The sequence below is a fragment of the Vanellus vanellus genome, assembly GCF_965231255.1.
Source record: "Vanellus vanellus genome assembly, chromosome: 7".
NCBI lineage: Eukaryota > Metazoa > Chordata > Aves > Charadriiformes > Charadriidae > Vanellus > Vanellus vanellus.
Window position 1 is genome coordinate 34,875,228 of NC_138912.1, and position 21,271 is coordinate 34,896,498.

General features: G+C 43.4%; 1 protein-coding gene across 1 annotated transcript in view; it reads right to left on the reverse strand.

The window, feature by feature from the left end:
- Positions 1-21,271, reverse strand: part of JMJD1C (jumonji domain containing 1C) — a 170,474-nt gene that overhangs the window by 43,206 nt on the left and 105,997 nt on the right. Inside the window, exon 3 of the mRNA XM_082486184.1 lies at positions 15,805-15,918. Within this exon, the coding sequence (XP_082342310.1) occupies positions 15,805-15,918 (114 nt within the window). The remainder of the gene's footprint in view (positions 1-15,804; positions 15,919-21,271) is intronic.

Here is a 21,271-nt window from a genome sequence, read left to right on the forward strand (position 1 = left end):
CTGAAGCGTAGTTAGTATCAAGATACTAAAACAAAAGGTTCCTGAAGTGTTAAAAATTATGTTCTTTTGTGTACGTATTACATATATCCGTGAAAAAATGTGTGTGCCGGACTGACCTTTTCCCAATGTTAAATCTTAAATCCGAACATCTAAACCCAGGAAATTAACTGCATAATGTGTTAAACTATAAGGTGATGGCCTTAAGTACCCTGTTTTAGCACACACCACAAACTTTGGCAAAAACAGGCAGACAGGCCGACAAGCAAGGCTGATGACTTGCAGTCTCTTCCCTGCAAGTCTCTTCCCTCTCTCCCTCATCTGCACTGAAGATGAGCAGATGACTCTGCAGTGCCCAGTCTTTTTCCTTACCCTGTACTTATATTGCTCAAGAAACAACTACTCTTGTCTACAAATTTGAACCCTGGCAATTATGACCTTCAGTTTTCCCATACTTCTTGGTCGGAGTAGCAAGACTGACAGACTAACCCACTGAAGAATTTAAAATGCCCTGTAGGATTTTCCTCCAGACTTTTTCTCATTTGAAAGTAGTTTCACTCTCAAAAGTAAGTATGGTACCCTCTCCTAGACTAGATTTTCCACAAGTCCTGGAATGCCTCCTCCAGGAGGATGTTAATGCTGGTTTGAAATCCTTATGAAATGCAAAGCAGAATGCAAATCAAATAAATGGGACTGCAATTCTCTTCTTTAAATTTACTGTAGGAAGCTCTTTAGGTACTTCATATGGTAGTGCCCCTTGCTCCGCAAATTACTATATGCAGTACTGGGAAGAAGACAAAGGGCGCATGGGCTAGAAAGATATGGTCGAGATAATCCTTCCTGCCCTTCTGGAAGACAGTCACATGAATCAACGTGACTATCAGAAGCTATGTGAGGTTTTTCAGATCTTTGCTGCTATGCTTCCTTCTTTCTAGACCAAAAGAGGAATTCAGTTCTGGTGGCGTGGACTTTCTGTTTAATTATCCAAAGAATATGGGACACGACTGCATGTCTCTCTAGGTGAGAATTCTCACCTGCTGGGGATGTGTTTGACTCCTAGGAAGTCCTGAGAATAAAGAATGAATTTTTCCCAAATAATGAAGTGATCCAGTGGTTTCCTAAGTATACCTGTTCTTTCTTCTGGTGCAAAATAATGGAACAGGTTGGAAACTACAGACTATACCATCAGGTTAAGATACGATGCTGCTCTAACCAGCAAGTAGAAATCTTTGTTCACAGAAGCATTTTCAGTGAGCTTATTTGGACAAGCATAATTTATCACTCAAAGTCACAGGTGAACAAGTGCAGATCACTTATAATGCTTTTAAATTCCTTTAAGCCATGAATCCAGCAGGAATTTCAAAGACAGTACCCACAGAAAAACAAGTAAAAAATCCAAATACATACAGTATTCTCCTACTTAAGCCCCATCCACCAAGAAAACACAGTCCAAGATACTGAGAGGAATCCCTGGATGACCTGAACCTGCACATCGCCTAAAGACTACAAAGTGCCTTCTGAAAGGCTCAAATGACCACAGGCTCCTTTTCCATTTCAGGCAGCCAGGCACGTGTGTGGTGGGAACACCTGCAACATTTGCACAACTCTACCTTCCCAACAAGACTTGCACTATCGAAGCAAGATGTTTCCTCAGCATTTTAAATACTTCTCCGAGTCATTCTTCACAAACTTGAGGGGCAGAAACAAGTTCATTAAACCAAGAGACAAAACCCTGGAGCACAAAACAACAACTAAAAGTGGATTCAAGTAGCTGCCCCTACCCTCAATCACACAGCCTGCATGCTACTTATAGGAGGGTATAACTCCAGTCAGCTGTCAACTCTCCATTTTCAGTGAAGGAGAAGAGGAGAACTGACTCTATGCGTTCCCGGAAAACCAGTCCTGGAATAACAGTGGCTTTTGGCACTAGAAAGGCTTAAATCGGAGCCCTGAAGACCAAGCCTCAACACACGCCATGCATGAAAACCTGCAAGCATTTATTTGGGAAAGCGCCTTCCTTGGCCACAGTGCCTCTGCATTTGGCTTCAATGCATCAAGGACATCTTTTTAATATCAGTAGGAACTCATTTCAGCTAGTGTTTTACACAGAAAGACTAAGTAGATTTTGCAGTCCTCGCAAAGGTCAACACCACATTAGTCCTCACCATCTGTGGCTTAATTAACTATAGCTTCCTCTGGCTGCTTAGAGGTTTTCTGAAAATTTAGGACACGAATTAAATGAAAACTAGTACATAACCAACTCGAGAGCCCTGTTTACAACATTTACGCAGTATGCACTGCACGCGGAAATAAGCATTTTGTTAGTACTTTAATAGTAGGGGGATCACATTTAAATTCAAACAGTGCAAATGAAAAATTCAGAGATCAAAGCGTCAAAAACTTGAACCTTCCGTTTTCTATTTTCATGAGTGAATATTTTGAAATCAGTGTCTACAAAATGAGCACACCCCCCAATCCTTTTACAACTGTATGGAACTTCAGCTGCATAGAAATTCAATTTGGAAATTGCAGTCTGTAAAACAAGGAAGAAGGTAAGTCAACACCTGCCTGGTGATTGCCCCAACAGTCTTCAGAGTGCAGTGCCAGCAAAAAGTATTGTTTTAAAATCTAGACTGCTGAGAATTCATACTAGTCCTCTAATGCCATCTTTTAGAAGATGATTTTCTAACCTAAAAAAAATTCTCTCCTTATTTTCATTCCTTGATAACTAGCCTTCCTTTTTTCTTCCTCTTTTTATCTTTCACTGCTGGTGTCACCTGACATATCTGATTATATCACTGATCTGTAATCTCCTTCACTAATTATAACTTTTTAACAAACCATCAATCTTAATATTGTCCTGCCTGACATCAGAATAAGCAAGGGAAAAAAAAGCCACAAAACAAAACAGTGACATAAAATCTGGGTGGGCAGAATACCAAAGATCTTAACAACAACATCACCTATTAATTGGCAGTATCCCTCTGCCATGCTACAAGACTTTTTTTACAGTAGCAAAAGATGAGAATCTAACTAATACACAGAGAAACTGGCTGCAACTGACACCCCTGAGGGTATCACCAGGCAAGTGCTGCCGAGGCCACAGGTACCACACCAAAACCCTACAGGGAAATCATCAAATTTAGCTGAGACTAAAATATAAAGACCTTCTATTGCTTCACCCATCTTTCTAGACACATACGCATGCATAAACCGCTGGCGAACAGTATATTCCTTATTCCTTTCTGACAAGTGAAAGGCTACCCCAGCTGCCACGCCGCTGCAGCTGGCAGGCAGGAGGTCAGAGAGGCGCCGAAGGCTGCAGGGCTGCGCTGCTCCACACAAGCCAGCAGAGAAACGCCTTTCCAGAGGGGACCGCTCCAGGGAAAACACATCGACCCGACCCACCCCTGCAACAAGGGCAACTTCCCTCCCACTCCAGGCTTCTCACGAAGGGCAACACTAGCTAGAAACACCGAGGCTACGGAAGGCTAGAAAGTTTTTTTGGGAGATGGTAACTTCCCAGTTTACCTTAAACGGCTTTGTCTGAGTGGAGAGAAGAGGCTTAGGCTTACCAAGCGACGCTAACGCTTTCTATGTAAACCCAACCCACACTTGACCTATTTTCTGCTGTTCTGAGCGCACGGTCACAATTTACCTCATTCAAACCTGGCAGCTGCCGGGCTACATCTGAACCAGTTAAGTCAAGCTTGAAGGCACAACCCTGACCCCTAAAGCAGAAACAAAGTCGAGCTGAGGTCAGCCCTGCTCACACGTGTGCAGAGGCACGGCCGCATGGGGAAAGGCAGTGACGCTCTCCCGACGTGCAAAGGCCAGGCCAGAGAACAGGGATAACTACACCCTTCCCAACAAGGGGCTCCGAAGGCATTGTTCCACAAAGAACAAACATGTATAGGTCTTTCGGACAACAAACATTTAACATTAGGGGTTACTGTCAGTGTCTAGCAGCAACAATTACGTTTCTATAAGTAGAAGCTTAAAACTACAGGAGAAAAAAATATGAGGACTAAAAATTTAATTATTTTCCAACTGTCAGTAAACTTCACATCTCTCAGGAAAAGCTATCAACAATTTTTCTTTTGCTCCTCACTCTTCCCTATGCCTAATACAACTCCCCACACACTCTACTTACTTCCTCATTTCACCTGTTCAATAATTAAAGAGTTGACACGGATTTTAAAATTCTAATTATCAGGTTTGAGAATTACGGGAGCAGGGCTGAGTATGCTTCTCCAAGTCACGATTTCAGGCTTGAAGAAGCATCATTGCACCAATTAGTTCAGTTCTGGAAGAATAACTCACACCCCTAAGAATACCAGAAAAAATCTATTGATTTTAATATGATTATGCTATGGAAAAATATATTAAAGTTAGGAACATAAATATAGAGGAAAAAAAAAATCTGACTCGTAGTCTAATATTTTCCCTGATTTTAACTCACAAACAGGAAAACAGATATTTGCCTTCCTAGAAGACTACCAATGTCTCATGTGAAATGGGCATGCTGGGAAATTTGCTTTTTACAAGTCAGCTCGTTATTCCTCTATCTGTAGATGAGAATCTAGTATGGAAAGGCAGAAGGGAAACGAGAGCAGCATACAGAACCAGCATGCAGAAGGGAAGCAAGCAGCCACCAATGAATAAGCAAAACCAAACCTAAAAAATGCTCTTGTGACTTAAACAATAGTTTTGCATTCAGAAACAGGGATTAAAAAGAGATGACCCTTCTGTTCAGGGGTTATGTCACCCTCTCTTTGAGCAGCTGGGACAAAGTGCTGTCACTGTAATTCCAATCTGGGGCCTGATCTGATTTACAGATTAAGAAGAAAACAGGAAAACTATTTGGTGCGACCCAGTGGGACAGAAAGCAGAATCTCCTGTAGTGACAGATGTATCTTTTAGCATCTGATCTAAAGACTTCCCGAAACAAGTGGCTCCCCTCCACAAACCTGGTGGGCTGTCAGCTTCCACTTATGGTGCTGCGGTGATTGTTTGTACTACATACATTCTTCTCCATATACAAATCAAAGGTCAAGTGAATAGCACTGCTCCATGTCCATCTTCTCCCTCACTTTGATGACACAGCCATACACTTGCTTTTCTTTCATTTTCCACCGAATCACATTTCCTTCCCCTTCCTCACTGCAGGCTCCATATATTTATTACCGCCATCTCGGCAATATGCAACTTTGTCCTATTTTACATTTTGTTTTATCTACTCCTAAGAGAACCTGGGAGGGAGTACTGGTCCTACCCCACTCAGCCAGTAACTCCCAAGTCATGTGGTGATACTGGAACAAGACTTTGAGTCACTTACCAAGCAACTCAACGCCACTATGGGAAAAGAAACCTCAAAGTGCAGACATTTCCCTGAAGCAAGCAATTAGCAGAGCGAAGCTGATGCTAACAAGCAGAGCAGCTAAGTGAGTAGATCGGAGAAAAATCTTTTGTACATTGCTATTAAAATTTAAACTGAGACCCAGACATCCTGTGAACTGTGAACAGCTTTCCAAAGGTCTCTAACAACTCCCCAAATCCCATCAGCTGAAGGACAAGCTGTAAGGAAAAAAGAAAGTACATTCTGTTGATCATCAGTTGTCTGGACTAGTGGGCTGCTAGGAAGGCAGTCTAATGCCCCCAGAAATCAAGCCAAGAGATCAGTTCTTGCTCCGTCTGACCATTTTACAGAAGACACATCTTCCTTGTATCAGGGACAGCAGAAGTTACTTGTGGCAGCATGAACTGGCAGAGTCAGAAAGCTGTATACTGCCGCCACAGATAATGAAAGACAGGGTAGTTCATCTCTTATCTCACAGTAGTTACCTCCATCAAATCTTCTATCAGTTGCATTACTCAGCAACACAGTATTATTTGACAAGACTACTGATAACTAAGAGCTTACCGTATTGAGGAGCAAAGGTCTCAGTTCAAATCTGCAGAAAAAAAAATGTAAAAACACCATCCAATACGTGGCAGACTGATGACAGCTCTTAGAATCAACACCACCTCCTAGAAACATGCATCAGAGTATCTCACTCTTGTGAATGACTCTCTGCTTTGTAATTTGAATACCACCAACTTAGATTACCAGCAGTCCCAGAGCTACCTAGGCTCTTCTAGAGATGGCCTCAATCCTATTTAATAAATCTAAACTCTCCAGGAGCTCTGGGAACATACAGCTTTCCAACTCCTTTCCCTCCATAACTCATGAGGACTATGGGCAGAATACAAATCCTTCCCAACAATAAAAACATCTTAACCATTTTTTTCATTGTCAAGAGGAAAGAATACATCAGATATCTTCAAAAGGTTCTTGAAGCCAGCTTCAGTAGAGTTTGGTCCACTTAATTACTATTACATTAATGTTTTGTTTTCAAGTGGTTTTCTGGGGTTTGTTTGAAAATGTGTTTCTTAGAATAGTGAGTGCTACAGAACAGTGTTGCCAACATGCCGATAATGCCACCATATTTCCACAGAACTTTTCAAAGTTAATTCCTAATAGGATTTAAGGCTGTACAGAAGCAACGCATCTGGGCTGGGAAAACAATTAGCACGTTTTCTTGCAGATTTTCTTTCAGAAGAACAAACTTCTCTGGTCTCAGGGATATGGTGCAGAAACTCTCCAACCATCTAGCTGGGCATACAACAGCGAACCCATCACTGTGCGAACAGGGAAATGCTGCCGCTGCTCCAAGACAGTATCAGAATCAATGTAGCCATCATTGTGTGCTTTTTTCCTGCTAAGAGCTCCATTCTGACCTGCTGGACCCATTTAAGGAATTCTCCCTATAAATAACAGAGATCTGACCAGCTGGGATGTATATCATATTTGGATTAACACTATAGCTCTTTACGACTCTGGAGAAAGCAGTAGCTGTGCCTTTTATAGAACAGATGAATAATGGGTCTTGCAAAGAGGAAAGATTAAATTGCTAATCAGAAAACAGGGATGTTTCAGTTGTTGCTGCAATAAGCTCCTTGGGGTAAACTTAGGAAAGTCATTCAGTGTTTAAAATTGATACAATGCTCATCTATTTCACAACACTTTTCAGTCAATAAATCTACTAGCACACAAAACCAAAAAATTCCTATTAAAAACATAATTCAAGACTGAACTACACCACTTGGGGAGAAAAAAAAAAAAAAAAAAAGCCTGTCAAGCACCACACTTTAGCCACCAAGTCTTACACATCCTGAAATCTGCTTTAACCTGATTTTATCTGCTGTATACCAAAGCGGCGTGAAGTGGTGAAAAGACAGCAAAAGGGAAGAACACCTTCACACTGGGTAAAATCCAGCCTCCTTGGCTGAAATACGATCCCTAAACCGTATGCTTAAAATTCACTAGTAAAATCATAAAATATAGAATAATTTGTGAGATGCACAGAAATTACTGTGCTTCAAACCCCCTTGCTCAGCAAAAGCATACTAAAATACTACTCCCAGTAATGCTGGCAGACACACACGAGACAACGGGGATGCAGAGCAAAACCAGGAACAGTTAATTTTAATTCCATCCAAAAGACCAGAAACGTTTGCTAGATTGAAAGTGGGAGGAATGAGTATTTACAAACAAGAGTGGTAAGAAAAACCATCAGAACTATATTTAATTATGTAGTATACTGTTAAAAAGAAACAAATTTTGATCAGGAAATGCACTGTCCACCAAGCCCTCTACATCAAAACAAATACTGCACTTTTTGTTTTACTAGTAAAGTTATTCTGATGTCTAAGAAAATAGTAAGATTCATACTTGGTTTTAATTTAAAAAAAAAAAAAAATCAAGTTTGTATAAAATCACTTGAGTTTCTTCCCAGATGTCTTGCCTGGAAAAGGAATTGCATATACGCACCCGGAACTGCTATAGCTCTCAAACTCTACTAATTGCAGCTTGCTGAAGGCTGTGGAGTAGTCCTCATGAAGCACTAACCCTAGACTTGAAAATAATACTTCTACTAGGTGCAATTTCAAAAACACATTTTGTAAGAAAAAGTTATAGAGTAGCAGCCCTGAACAAAGCCATGTTGTATCAGAGGAAGGAACGAAAGCAAACAAAACCATGAGCACTTCATCAAATAAGCTATTGTGTTTATCACGCCAAGCTAAAGCTTAATTCTGGGAAGAACACATTTCAATGAAATGCCATTTCCCCCCTACCTGAAACGCAGGAAGGCCTACTCTATTCCCTCCCGGGTAAGCACTCTCATATAATGACTGCAGGATTTTACCCTCATTCACACTTCTGAGTTCCCCAAAGCACTAAGGATTCCCAATTCCAACATAGAGCAACTATTTGGGAATGCAAGAACACACTGGCAAAGCACTGTCTGGTTATAAAGTGACACAGAGTTGTCTAGGAGCCGACTTTGTGTCTGGATTATGAAAATAGTGTTGGTCATGAACATCACATAAGAAAAACAGTTTAAACTTTCATTTTCAATAAATCAAATGTGAAGACTGGAATTTTAAGGACATAGAAAAGAGGATATGGTGCCCTTCTCTTACTAGTGAGCAGTATTTTTCACAGGCTTTTACTGGTGAAAAAAGTAACCATTTGTGATCAAACACGAGAAGTTCCTTACCCAGAAACACTGGAAGGATTTGTAAATTCAGTAATCCCCAAACTATGTTTGAGAAGTACTAAGATAGTTCAGTGAAGGAATTTGATCTTCACCTTCAAAGAAGAAACAAGTTTTGTTCCACCTGTTCTGTTTCAAGTTCTTAACTTTTAAATTATCTATTTCAATGCTATCTCCTAGAGTAGGGTTAATGAAGTCAAACCACTTAATCAGACATGATTTTTGAAAAATTGTAGGAAGAGTAAAACAGATTTATCTACAATAGTGAAAGGAAACTTGTTTTTCCTATGGAATGGAGACTTATCTCCACTGTAGCAACCTCGGCTTATACCAGGACCTCACAACTCTTCCCCCTTCCTCCTCGGGTACCTTCCCATGGCCCTCAGCAGTTCCACCTGAACTCCCTCCTACTACCCAAAGAAGCCACACTATTTGTGGCCACTACACCACCTGCCTGCTGACTGATGGCCTCCCCTCTGTGTTGCTCATTTCCCTCAGGCTTGTCAGATAAAAGGACACTGAGGTGCTGGAGAAGGTCCAGAGAAGGGCAACTAAGCTGGTGAAGGATCTTGAGAATAAGTCTTATGAAGAGCGGCTGAGGGAACTGGGGTTGTTCAGCCTGGAGAAAAAGAGGCTGTGGGGAGACCTTATTGCTCTCCAACTACCTGAAAGGAGGTTGTAGCCAGGTGGGGGTCAGTTTCTTCTCACAAGTTACAACCGATAGGACAAGAGGACATGGTGTCAAGTTGCACGAGAGGTTTAAGTTAGACATTAGAAAAAACTTCTACACTGAAAGGGTTATCAAAGACTGGAACAGGCTGCCCAGGGAAGTGGTTGAATTGCCATCCTCAGATGTATTTAAAAGCCATCTAGATATGGCGCTCAGGGACATGGTGTATAAGTGAGCCCGGTAGAATTAGATAACAGTTGGGCTTGATTATCTTAAAGGCCTTTTCCAGCCATAACGATTCTACAGTTCTATTCTATGATTTGGAAGAACTCCACTCCTGCGTCAAACCTTGCTGAGAGAGACAAAAAAGTGACTGAAGCACTTATTTTTAAGAAATCAAGGTAAACCAGAAAGGTACCATGTTAATCCACCTATTTTCAGAATAAAGACAGGGAAGCAGCTCTTTTTCAAAGGGAGGCACAAATACAGGCTTAGAATAGACAATACACATCTCCCTCTGACTCTGCAAGTGGAGGGTGCCAATCCCTCCTCCCTCATTCCTCTCTCCTTGCAAGCGCTCCGATGAAACTCTTCTGTCCCACACGTGTAACAGGGAGCAAGGACGGGTATGAGTCATCTGACCCACTTCTAGCTAGATGCAGCCTTTTGCTTCCCCTCACGTTGGAACCCTACACTTAAACATAGATGTGTCAGTAATAAGTTGTTTAGACCATCGTTCTTTACGATGCTGCCAGAGAAGCCAGCTGGACTGCTTATGGGTGGTCCAGACATCAGAGACGTGGGAAAGAATAGAGACCACTCTTAAAGACGACGCTGAGAAGAGTTAAAAGTGCAGAAAGTTGTGTGCGCCTCTGTTGCCCATGGACGAAACGAAAGCAGAGGCGAGCACATGATGGCCACGGCCGCCAGCTGGCCAGCAGCAGCAGTTCCCAAGCTGCTTCTGTCAACCTCAAAGGGTGGGACCAACCCAAAAGCTTCTGCCTGCCTGGTCAGTGGAGGTACAAGTTTATGGGAAAAGTAATTTTCAGCTGCAGTAGCTATTTTTAAGCCTTGAAGTTTAAAGTAAGAGAAGTCTGAAAGATGAGCGCACTGTATGATTATGGGCTACTTAAAATGCAGACAGAAAAATATTATTTTATCCCTGTTTCAAAATGTTTAAAGAATTTGTTATGTGTACCTGTCATTACTACACGAGCCAGGTTACACAAATGGCTTGCTCTTATGCACAAACAAGTCACAAAACCCCAAAGCATCCAGGTCTGAAATACCCAATACCTGCCCATAATAAACAGAAAAGGAGAGTATCAGAGTTGCATAATGCCCTTTTGTCAAGCCTTACTTCATGGCATATAAAACTTGAATTTGTAACAGATTAAGTAAGATTAGTGCAGTATTAAATAAATCCAAGGTACCTATTTCATGATTAGTGAGAAATTTTTTTTATTATTACTTCAACAACCTTGAAGGTGTGTTAGACATTTGATCTGTCAGCTCTCAGGCGTGCAATGCACATTTAGAAAAAGAGCAAAGTACGCACACCTATCACTGTGCATGTAACACCTCCCACAGGGGATTTCTCAGTGCCCTATCTTTATATCTGCAACCTTCAGCACAGAGGTAGACAGGCAGACCTTACCATTTTGAAACACTTAGGCAATGAGGCTTGTCTTTAAAACGGAAAAAAAAAAAAAAAAGAGAGAAGAAAAAAGAAAGAAAGAAAAAGTTGATCTGAAGAAGAATAAGTAGGGTGGATCCAAGAGAGATTCCTCCATAGAGAAGAACTGAAGTGTGTTCTTGATTCATTCCTAGCAGGATTTTTTCTATTTTTTTTTAAACCCAATATTTAGGAAGACTTCTTGAATACTATGTGCACATCCTTCCACTTCCTTGAGTGGTGAAATATCCTCTTTGCAGGAAGTTTAATGGTTGTGAAGGAACTTAATTTGAATTCTTTGCCCTGGCTCAGCTGCGCATGTTTGTTCCAGTGCTGTGTGCTCAGAAATCCTTTGGAAATATATTATCACACACACACGTAAAATACGTGTGTGTATGTATATCTGTTAATCTATCATTAACCCCGTTCTGCCCGACCCAGACACACAGCAGAAACGCACTGTTTGGCCAAAAGCAGAGCCTTTGGCCAAAGCAGAGTCTTTCTGGGTCTTTCCATAAGCATATTTTATTATGGAAAAACACAATATAAACTACTTTTTGTTATTCTTTATTTCCTTGTCCAAGGCATAAACCAGTTGACTCCAGCTGCTTCGGCCAGTAACAGCAGAATCACACACTTCAGCCCAATAGTGCCCGTGACGGGTACTGCCAAACACCACCCAGACAAAAACACCACACTGATGAGGTCACACATACCATATGCTGAGCTTTAATTCTTCACAACCCCATCTACAGTCCTTCAAGTAAACGACAATGCTTAAACAAATTAAGGCATGATCAGCTTTGCTGCTGCTTAACTTACTATGTGTATCATAACAGACAGACACATAGCTGTCACAGAATAGAACAAGTAACATTATTACAGAAAATAATTTCAGTTCTGATTATTTAGGTCACATATTTGTGTAGGCTTACTGTAGTTTTGCTTAAGATATTTTAATAGCAAACATATTTGAAAGTGTGTTCATTTTCAATCTATAGCAAGAGCCACTATGAAACCTACCACATTTGTCAATTTTTTACATAATCACAAAATACACATGATATACTGTGAATGCAAAGTAGAAAAATATTAAGGACCTGACTTACACATCACATTTCAAGACCAGGTTGCCTACAGATACTAGTTCGACATAGAAAATGCATGTTGTAAATTTTGTCTATCGCTTCCTGCAAAGGAACATAATTTTCATCTCATTGCTAAGCAAAGTACCACAGCAAATGTTCGTATCTGCTTTCTCCTCAAGATCCCCTTGTCACCACCATAAAAAGAACTACATGACTAAACGGTCTGACCATCCCAGATTAATGAATGAGTCATTCTCAGCCACACACAAGTTTCACGTAGACAATAATACCGTTTGCATCCTCTACGAAGCAACAGAGATAAAAGCCACCGGAAAGAAGTTGTAGGTTGGTGTTTAAGGCACCACATACACAGAACATAAGGAATTTTTATGGAGAATGGCAGGTTTTAAAGCAGTACACATGTAAGGGAAAAGAAAAATCACATAATACATTTAGCCGTAAAGAACAAATTCACTGCCAAGTGCAATACTTGCTATAGAAACCTTGTGAAGATATGAAAAAATGGAAACAGGCTAGTATAGCACAGCTGCATAGCCTACTTTTAACAATGATTTTCATCTAGCTCTTATGAAGGTTGTTGAATCTCTTAACAATTGAAACATGTTTATTTATGCAAAGAGCAGACATGGCATGGGAACCCATGGTTGATGATTCCCCAGCAAGTCCTGCCAAAGTCGCTTTACTCTTGTTCTGGAAGAACCACTTCTGGTAACGACAGTAATTTAGTTCTTTGCCTACTCAAACTCTGTTTTTCCTGCCAAGACTCAAAGGATGCCAAGTGTGCTGTTTTCTTTGCCTTGAGCAGTTGTCACCTTTAAACTGGACAGCATCACCTTATTCACGAAGACCTTTAGCCCAATAGTTATGTTAAACAGCACTGTGGTTTTTTATCAGAACTGATCTGAGCAGAATTCATACGAAATGCTTGTCTGCTGCTGCGTATTACAACTATACGCAACGATGGGAAAAATTACTCAGTAGTTAAGAACTGTGTCTGAAGTGAAATGGACTCTTCCCACACAGATTCAAACTTTGTTAGTTTTGGCAGAAAGGTACTGGAATTTTAGGCACCAAGAGCAAAATGCAATAAAAAAAGTGTTTAGATCACCACGGTCTCCAAGGACTTCATATTGAAAATGTACAGCCATGAGAGCTTAAACCAAAACCTAAACACTTTTAGAAAGACTCAAAGTTAACTCGTCTCTGCAAAGAATCGTTCCTCAGTTGTCTTCTGTTCAAAAGCAGGTTAACAGTATTCCAGACCAAACAAGGGGGCAAAAAGGCCATTTTTTCTCCTTTTTAGAAAAGCAGATTTTCACAGGAAGTGTACCAGGGATATATCTAGGACCTGTCCTCATAGCAAAGAAAAGGAAGGCCTTCCAGAAAAAAAGGTGTAAGTAAAAACTACCTTACATAAGTGACTGAAGGCTAGGAATGGGATTTCCAGCATTAGCAAAAAAAAACAAGCAAAACAAATGAATGGAGCCAATCCTCCCACTTCGAGTACCTTTCAGGAGAAAATAGTCTCATAATGATCAAGTTAATATTTCTGTCTAACACACTGCTGCTAAATGATTCAGTTATCATATTTTAAAAAATAGTTTCTCTTCTTTTAAAGACATTATCATTCAGTAGAGTTCTTATCTGTACAATTGACTCATAAAACCTGGCAACGAGACATTGCTAGCCCTGCAAAGAGAGATGCCTATGAAAGTAATTTCTAAAACTTATAATCGTTCAAATAAAGAAATTTTTGATGAAAGCTCAATGTTATTTCATGTATCTTCATTCAAGATCCGAGCAATATCCATTTCAGATGCAAATTCTGGATGCCTGCAGTCAGTTTAGGTGTCTCTTGTCATCAAACTAATGACTGATACAGATCAGTAGCCTCCATGTCAGGCTTTAATAGGTAGCTGTTTGCTCCATGAGCACAGGAAACAACCTGACCTTTCACACAGAGTTGCCCTCCACATGCCAAGAATGGAGGCCAAGAGTTAGGGAGACCGGGCTTGTATCTGGAACTATTTTTCACTATTTGTCCCGCTTTTTGGTCAACACCTTTTAAAACTGAAGTTGCTAATGCTGTTAATTACAGTATTATGTACCAAGATATTATAAAGGCAGCTGTTCATATGACACATTTTCAAAAATGACACCTTCAATCTGTAGGCACCTTTCCAAATTAAGGTGCTTTTGCATCTAATACTCTATCACTCCTTGAAGTGAAGGACCTAAAATGCATACAGCATTGCTATGTTACCGCCAGCCAGGCCTGCAATGAGGTTGTTTTACAGAAGGCAGTCCTTCTCACATATGCAATTTGTTTTGCTCAGCTCATCTTGTCAGAAATGATCCATTGCCAAAAGGAGACTGATTACTGTTACTGGAATGAACGTTATCAGAGACATGATCTTGATATATCTCAGGCAAAGGACAGACGCTAGCACAAGTATTTGCTTTGTAAAATGAATCTGGAAGATTGCGGCTGTACTCTGAGGGTGAATTTACACTTCATGGCTCAGCTGATTTAAGAGGTCGGCTGCTGCCAAAGGAGGATATCCCGCTCTGCGTTGCGTCACCCTGACCCCCTCCCTAGAGGAAGCCACAGCACTCGCTGCACCCTGGGCTAATCCAGCTCAGCTCACTAACATCACAGGCTCCCCTCCCCATTTTTGGAAATCGAGGCTGTGGTGGTTTAGAAGGCTGAGGGCACTAGCGTGGGGTCTGGTAGAGGGAACTGTCCTTTGCGGCAGCAGCAAGCTGTTCCAGCAGCTCGAGTCATAACATGTAACCTCACCCTGACAAGAAGCGTTGAACTCGTTTGGCTTCCCCGCCACAGACACGAAAGCACCAGCCCTTCCACAAACCAAACCTCCCTCTCCTTTCCCCAGGATTCTCTCTCAGTTGCTTCTCTTTTTCTAGCTCTATATTTGGTACTGGGAAAAAAACCATCTTGCTGAAGGAGGAGGGAAGAAGGGGTGTCAGGACAAAATTACATAGCATTTATTCAGGGCCATCTGTTATTCCAAGTCTCAAAGTACTATTTCTGTATCACTGCAGTGTACCATCCCAGTCATAAGAAAGAATTTATGGTTATTCTAATTGCAATCAGTTCAGCACAAGTATCAAACATTTTTCTATTTGTCATAGAAGAGATTTTTAGACCTTCTTTGGGGGTGGGCGGGGTTGGAAATCATTGTTTCTCTCGTTCTTTAAATACACATACATTAATTTGTTTCTAATTAATGAAGGCAGCATTAAAATCAAGGAGACTGGAAATTTTAGCAGGGTTAGAAACAACAGCAAGAGAAAGTGTTTTTTCTTTTTAAAAAATTAACATTTTCTGCTATTCATTTAAAAAAAAAAAAAACACAAAAAAACCAGTAAGTCGGATATCACTGTAGCACTGGAAAGACCTAGAAATGAAAGCCCAGCTTGAGAAGGACGGATACCATCTTTTATCTGCCCTACATTTAATAGTACTGATTAACCTTTAAAGGGGTCAGGTATTTTGCTTAAAGGTGGTTCAATAATATTAGTTGCATAGTACTTGACATGCTTAGATTCACTAGAATCGGATACAGTATCCAACATAACCTTTCACAAAACAAGCAACTATCTCTGCGAATAATCAACAGGAAATTGTTCCTGTAACAGAACTTGACTGTAAAATGGACTTAAAAATAATAAAACACATGGATTTTAACTAAGCTAAATGAACAGCACTTATACAGTAACCAGATTTCTTACCTGATAGGGCTGAAAGGCACTATCTTCAGTTATAAAATCCAGCTGTTTGTCCACAAGGAATTCTACTGCAGTAATTGAATTGTATACACTTTTTCCAACCAAGGGCTTGAATGTCTGTTGGAAAAAAAGAAAAAGAAAAGAAAATTAACCGATTAAAAAAAGCTCAGCACATCGAACCCCCAGGACTGTATAAACACTGACGTAATTCTTCCATCAAAACAAGTTAAAACAGAATAACAAATTATACAAGAAAGGAGGATTTTGTGTTTTGTCTTTTTTCCTTTGTGCCGTTGGTGGAAAACCAGCTAGAAAAGGGAACTACACCATACATTCTTCCTTTCCCTCATTGTGCTTGAGCAAGAGTGTTTACCACAGAAGCTCAAAGTACAGGAGCACAATTATATCTTAAACATACAGCTCAGCACGCAGATCCTCTCTTTCTGCCTGCAGGACTAGCTAGCGCAGTGGTAATTATACTAAGGACACTGAAGTGGAAACTGACTGCAGACGTGAAAACGCTCCCTCCCTTCCTGTTCTGAAATCGTTCACCTTGCCTCGAGTCAACCATCTCATTTCCCTGCCCGTCTCTGCATCTGTTCTGACTGCTGCCTGCCGCCCCCGCAGCCGCTCCTCCCTGCAGCAACCGGCTGCTCCGGCGCAACGGCTTCGGAGATGACAGTGCCTGGTCCCAGAGCTTCTGCAGAGGGGCTGGGAGGTTTCCTGCTTCCTCCCACGTGCTGGGGAAACGGTGAGGGGCCGTCGGCCATCAGCCCCTCACCACTTCCCCAGCACATGGGAGGAAGCAGGAAACCTCCCAGCCCCCCTGCAAAAAGCCAGGCATGAAGAAAGGGAAGTAGGGAATAACGGGCTCCTCGATGCCTCCACACAGCCTTTGCCAGAAGCACCCTGCCTCATCCAGACGCAGCGGGATGCGGTAGGCAAGTGGGGAGGGAGCCATGACTTCAGCGGGTCCCCTTCCCTGCTGGCTGGGTTTCCTGGAACAGAAGCGCAAGGAGAGCGTGACTGAGCGGGGATGTACCGAGAGAGGGGATGAGTCAGGTGAAAAGGAAATCCCAGCGGATGGAGGGGAGAGAAAATGCCAGAGCCTGAAGACAGATGGGAACAGCAAGAGGAAGGCACTGGTGAACAAAAGAAAAGACCCACAGAAATAATGTGCAGGATATAAGGGAAAAAAACATGGAGGGCCAGGAAAAAAATAGAGGAAAGTTATTCTACAGGACATAAAAAAAATAGTAATGAGGGAAAACAGGAAAAGAAAAAAGCCCTTTGAGACTGATTCTATATTTAAAATGCAGGAGGAAAAGACAAAGAGGAAAACAAGGGCAGGTCAAACCACATGAAGCATTGTGCAAATGCTACACCAACATCTGTAAGGTGCCGCTATCACAACAGGACATCACTAGCTCACATGCAACACCCCACAGCAACAGACCCAAAGTACTTACAAAGGGAGGGCAGGATCACGGTCACCTATTTACAGATGGGGAAACCAAGGCACGAAGCAATCCCGTAACTTGACAAAAGCCACCTAAGCAGGGCAGCAGCAGAGGCAGCGACCTGCCCTCAGCCAGTCTGCAGGCAGCTCATAAGAGATGCACTCAAGGTTTTATCAGACTTCATTACCTACTTTACAAAGGTGTTGCCTTGCGATTAGGCTAAATATAACTCAAGCCTCTCCGGAGCTTCAGCTTTGGCACTTACTAAACAAATGAGAGAATACTTCATCGGAGATACCTAATACTTTCTAATAAATAGATCCAACCCTGCAAATGCTCAGATGTAGTGTACTGCATTCTTGTTTCCATTTTATTTAAGGTTTCACTTCAGCTGTTACCCTTTCTCATGCAAGCAAGGGAAAAAAAAACAACCCTACCAGCCAGCCAGCCATCTCAACAACAGGGTAACTAACTAGATGAAAGGGCTGCAGGGGCAGGAGAATATGATAATATGCTAACTACAGAGTCTGAATAGTAAATAATTATTTAACCTCTAATAGTTAAGAAAGGGCCTTTGCTCTTGCATCACTTTTCTGTAATAGATCTTGTATTGCTAATGGTTTGAGTTAAGCGAGGGTGGAGTTCACATCATGAAATTGCAAAGCGTTGAGTGTACAAACTCACAAGCAGCCAAACTTTTCTTTAAAAAGTCAACGTTGTAGTGTTTCGGTTCTTAATTTGCCCCCGCATCTTTGCATACACTGTTGTACTTTTTCCACGCTGGCTCCTTTCTAACTTTCTGTGCTATTATTCAGGTCAAGAAATGCATTTCCGACTACAAACAACAGGACATACCACATCATTAGCTGAAACGAAACCGTGTGGAATGCGGCTTGCAGTTATCATTCAGGATTCAGACAACACTACAGATTAAGGTACGTGTGAGCCACCGGTTTATCTTACTGCTGGTATTAAAAGAACTAGTTCCAAATATAGATCTATGAGTGTGATTATTCTGAGAAGACAAACGTAATGCCTTCTCATTTGCTTTCATAGATCTAAGCCTCTAGACAGGCCAACGCCCCCAAAATACACATGTGAAGGATGCAGGCTATCCCACAAGCACAGAGGAAAAATATGTAAATAAATAAAGCAAAACTACGCCATGTCACACACCTCCTCATACACGGATGGCTGCTCAGCTGCACACAACTTGAGATTTTTCAGACACTATTAGAAAACATTCCCACTATCAAAAACAACAAAACCCCACCCTTTAAAAAAAAGCAGGCCTTCTCAGGAAAGCAAAGTCCAGACTCCATCAGCTCCAGCAGATAGGCAGGCCACCAAGAAGATATCTAAACTGGGACGGGTTCGGGATTTGAAAAATCTTGAGACAGAAGACATGACCAAACTTCACACCACGCATCGCATATGCACAAAGAAAAACAGACTAAGAGCACAGCAGGCAAGAGTCAGCTACTGGAGGCAAGCATATAAGGCATGTAACGACATGAAAAGAGATGCAAGAACGTCCAACAAGCTCCTTGCAGACTTTCAGAGGAAGACGCTCCCTCTTTCCACTCCCAAAGTGGAGGACAAGTCTAGGGAGAATCAGGCATACTGGTTGAAACCAGGAAAAAAACTGAACCTCTTCAAACAAAAATCTCCCTTTCAAACTTGCATAAAGCTTCCTTTTACCACCTACATTAACCCAACTCCCTGAAGACCACAATTAAGCAAAGGACTCAAGCACTCAATTTTAAGTGACATTTAACTTCAGCACTCTTCTAAGTGGCTGCTTGAGAAAAATCCCACTTTTATTCCTCCAATTTTCTCTGACCAAAGGGAGCTCTGTGAACACATACACATGCTTTGGTTGCTTTGCTACCAAGATCCCTGATACTAAATAAAATATATTTCTTACTCCGTGTTCCTCACCCCCCCATCTCCCCATGATTTTACCCCAGCTCATGCAAGAAGTAACCTGCCTACAGGAAGCAGCTGGCACAGCTCTGAGAACGAGAAGAAAAAGTTGGTTTTGGACCTTCCGGAAATCCGAGCACATTTTCAAACAATATTAAGTACCATCACTTCACAGCAAACAATCTCAAAACTATTCCACGACACTCACCGAATACTCGCGAATACAGTGGATTACTCACAGACTGCTGCTTCTAACACCCAGTAACACAACTCATCTATTTATTTATCGTTTCAAAAAAAAAAAAGAGAGAGAGAAAAACCCCATGGCAACCACAGGCCCTGCTCTCCCGAGGAAGCAGTACTGAGCGAGCACACAGTGCATTTTTCTCTCTGCCTAATGCAATTAGGCAGCTGGAGACGCGGTGAGCCGCCCCCACCGTGCGAGCAGGCAGTTCCCTGGCACCGGCCGGGCCTCCGGGAGCCGCCGCACCTCGGCTGGGAGCTGCTGCCTCCCTTCGCCGGCTGCCGCAGGCCGGGCAGGCGCTGCCAGGCGGCGACACCCGGAGGGCCCATGGCAGCACCGCTCGGGTTACAGCTGAGCCCGCAGCTGCCGCCCGACGCACCCCGCACCGACCGACCACCGCCGCCGCCGGGGCTCACGGCCCACTCGGCCCGGGGGGGGGGGGCACCCCGCTCCTCGCAACCACATCTTCCCAGGCACACACAACGCTTTTCATTTTTAAGTCTCTCCAGGGGAACTTATACTGTAAAGAGAACAGGCTTTTTAAAAGGTACAAATTTAACACTTATTCAAGAAAGCAATTCTTAAACGGAGACCTGTAACGTTTTAGAGGTTTTCCTCTTTAAGCCACAAAAACTGAAAAGACCGTGTAAACTTAATTTCTACGTGCTATTCAGCAAACTTTTCCACACATTGCTCTTTAGCCTGGCTGTTTAGTCTGCAATAGCGCAAACACTGGCACTTCTTCATTATGGCACTTAATCATTAAACTTCAAAACAGCCGTAGCTCTCTTCCAAAGCCCGTTTGTTGCCATGGTTCGTAGTCAGAGGCAGAATTACCGAGTGGAAAAGAGCGGAAGACAAATAAAGCAGATCTGACACGCAAAAACCGCGCATCGAGTTTTCTCATCCGCAGACGGACGGGCTGTGCCTGCCCTCCCTGCGGCGGAGTTCCTTTCCAGCCCGGCCGTCACTGCGGGACGCCGGACCCGCAGGCGGTGACCGGCGGGAGGCGGGTGCGAAGCCACCGCCGGTCGCCCCGTCGTTTCCCCCCCCCCCAACCCCCGTGGGAGGCGGCGGGGAGGGGGGGGGAGGGGGGTGCCGCATGGCCGCGCCGCAACCATTACCGCAGCTGCTGTGGAACGGCGGGGCTGCCCGCCGCCAAACGCCTCCACAGCGAGCCCTCCGAGTCCGGCAGCCGGCGGTAAAATTTAACCTCGCTTATAACAACAAAAATTTCTTAAACTAGGGTGTGTTTGGGTTTTTTTTTTTTTGCCCCAAGGGCGCAGGCCGCCCCTGCGCGGCTCCCGAGGGGCCGGGAGGCGTCCGGCACCCACGGTGTCTCCGGGCCCCCTCCTCTCGCCGTCGGGCCGCGCACAAAGCCGCCGCCGCGCCGCGCCCGCGTAAGCCCGCCCGTCACGTGCGCCGCTCCGCACACCGCGGAGACCGGGGCGGGGGGGGGGATTAGGGACGATGGACCGCCACGATACCCTCACTCCGCCCGCAGGGCCGTGGAGGGCAAACAAAGAGGCGCGGGCGCCCCTCAGAAAGTTAAAATGTCCGCGGGGGGGGTATTCCGCGGAGGGGCCCCCCTCCGCGTCACGGCGACGGATCCGCGCCCCCCCACCCCCCGGACCCCAGCCCCCCCCCTCACCCCCGCGCCCCTCGGTACGCACCTCGCTCGGCGCCCCGCGGCGCGGCCCGGCCCGGCCCGGCCCGCGGGACCTCCGCGCCCGCCTCCGCCTTTGAACTCACAAGGAAAATGGTTCTCGCCGCGCCGCTTCCGGGTCGGGCCGGGCCGGGTGGCCGCGCCGGGGGCGGGGACGGCGGGGCCGGGGGAGGG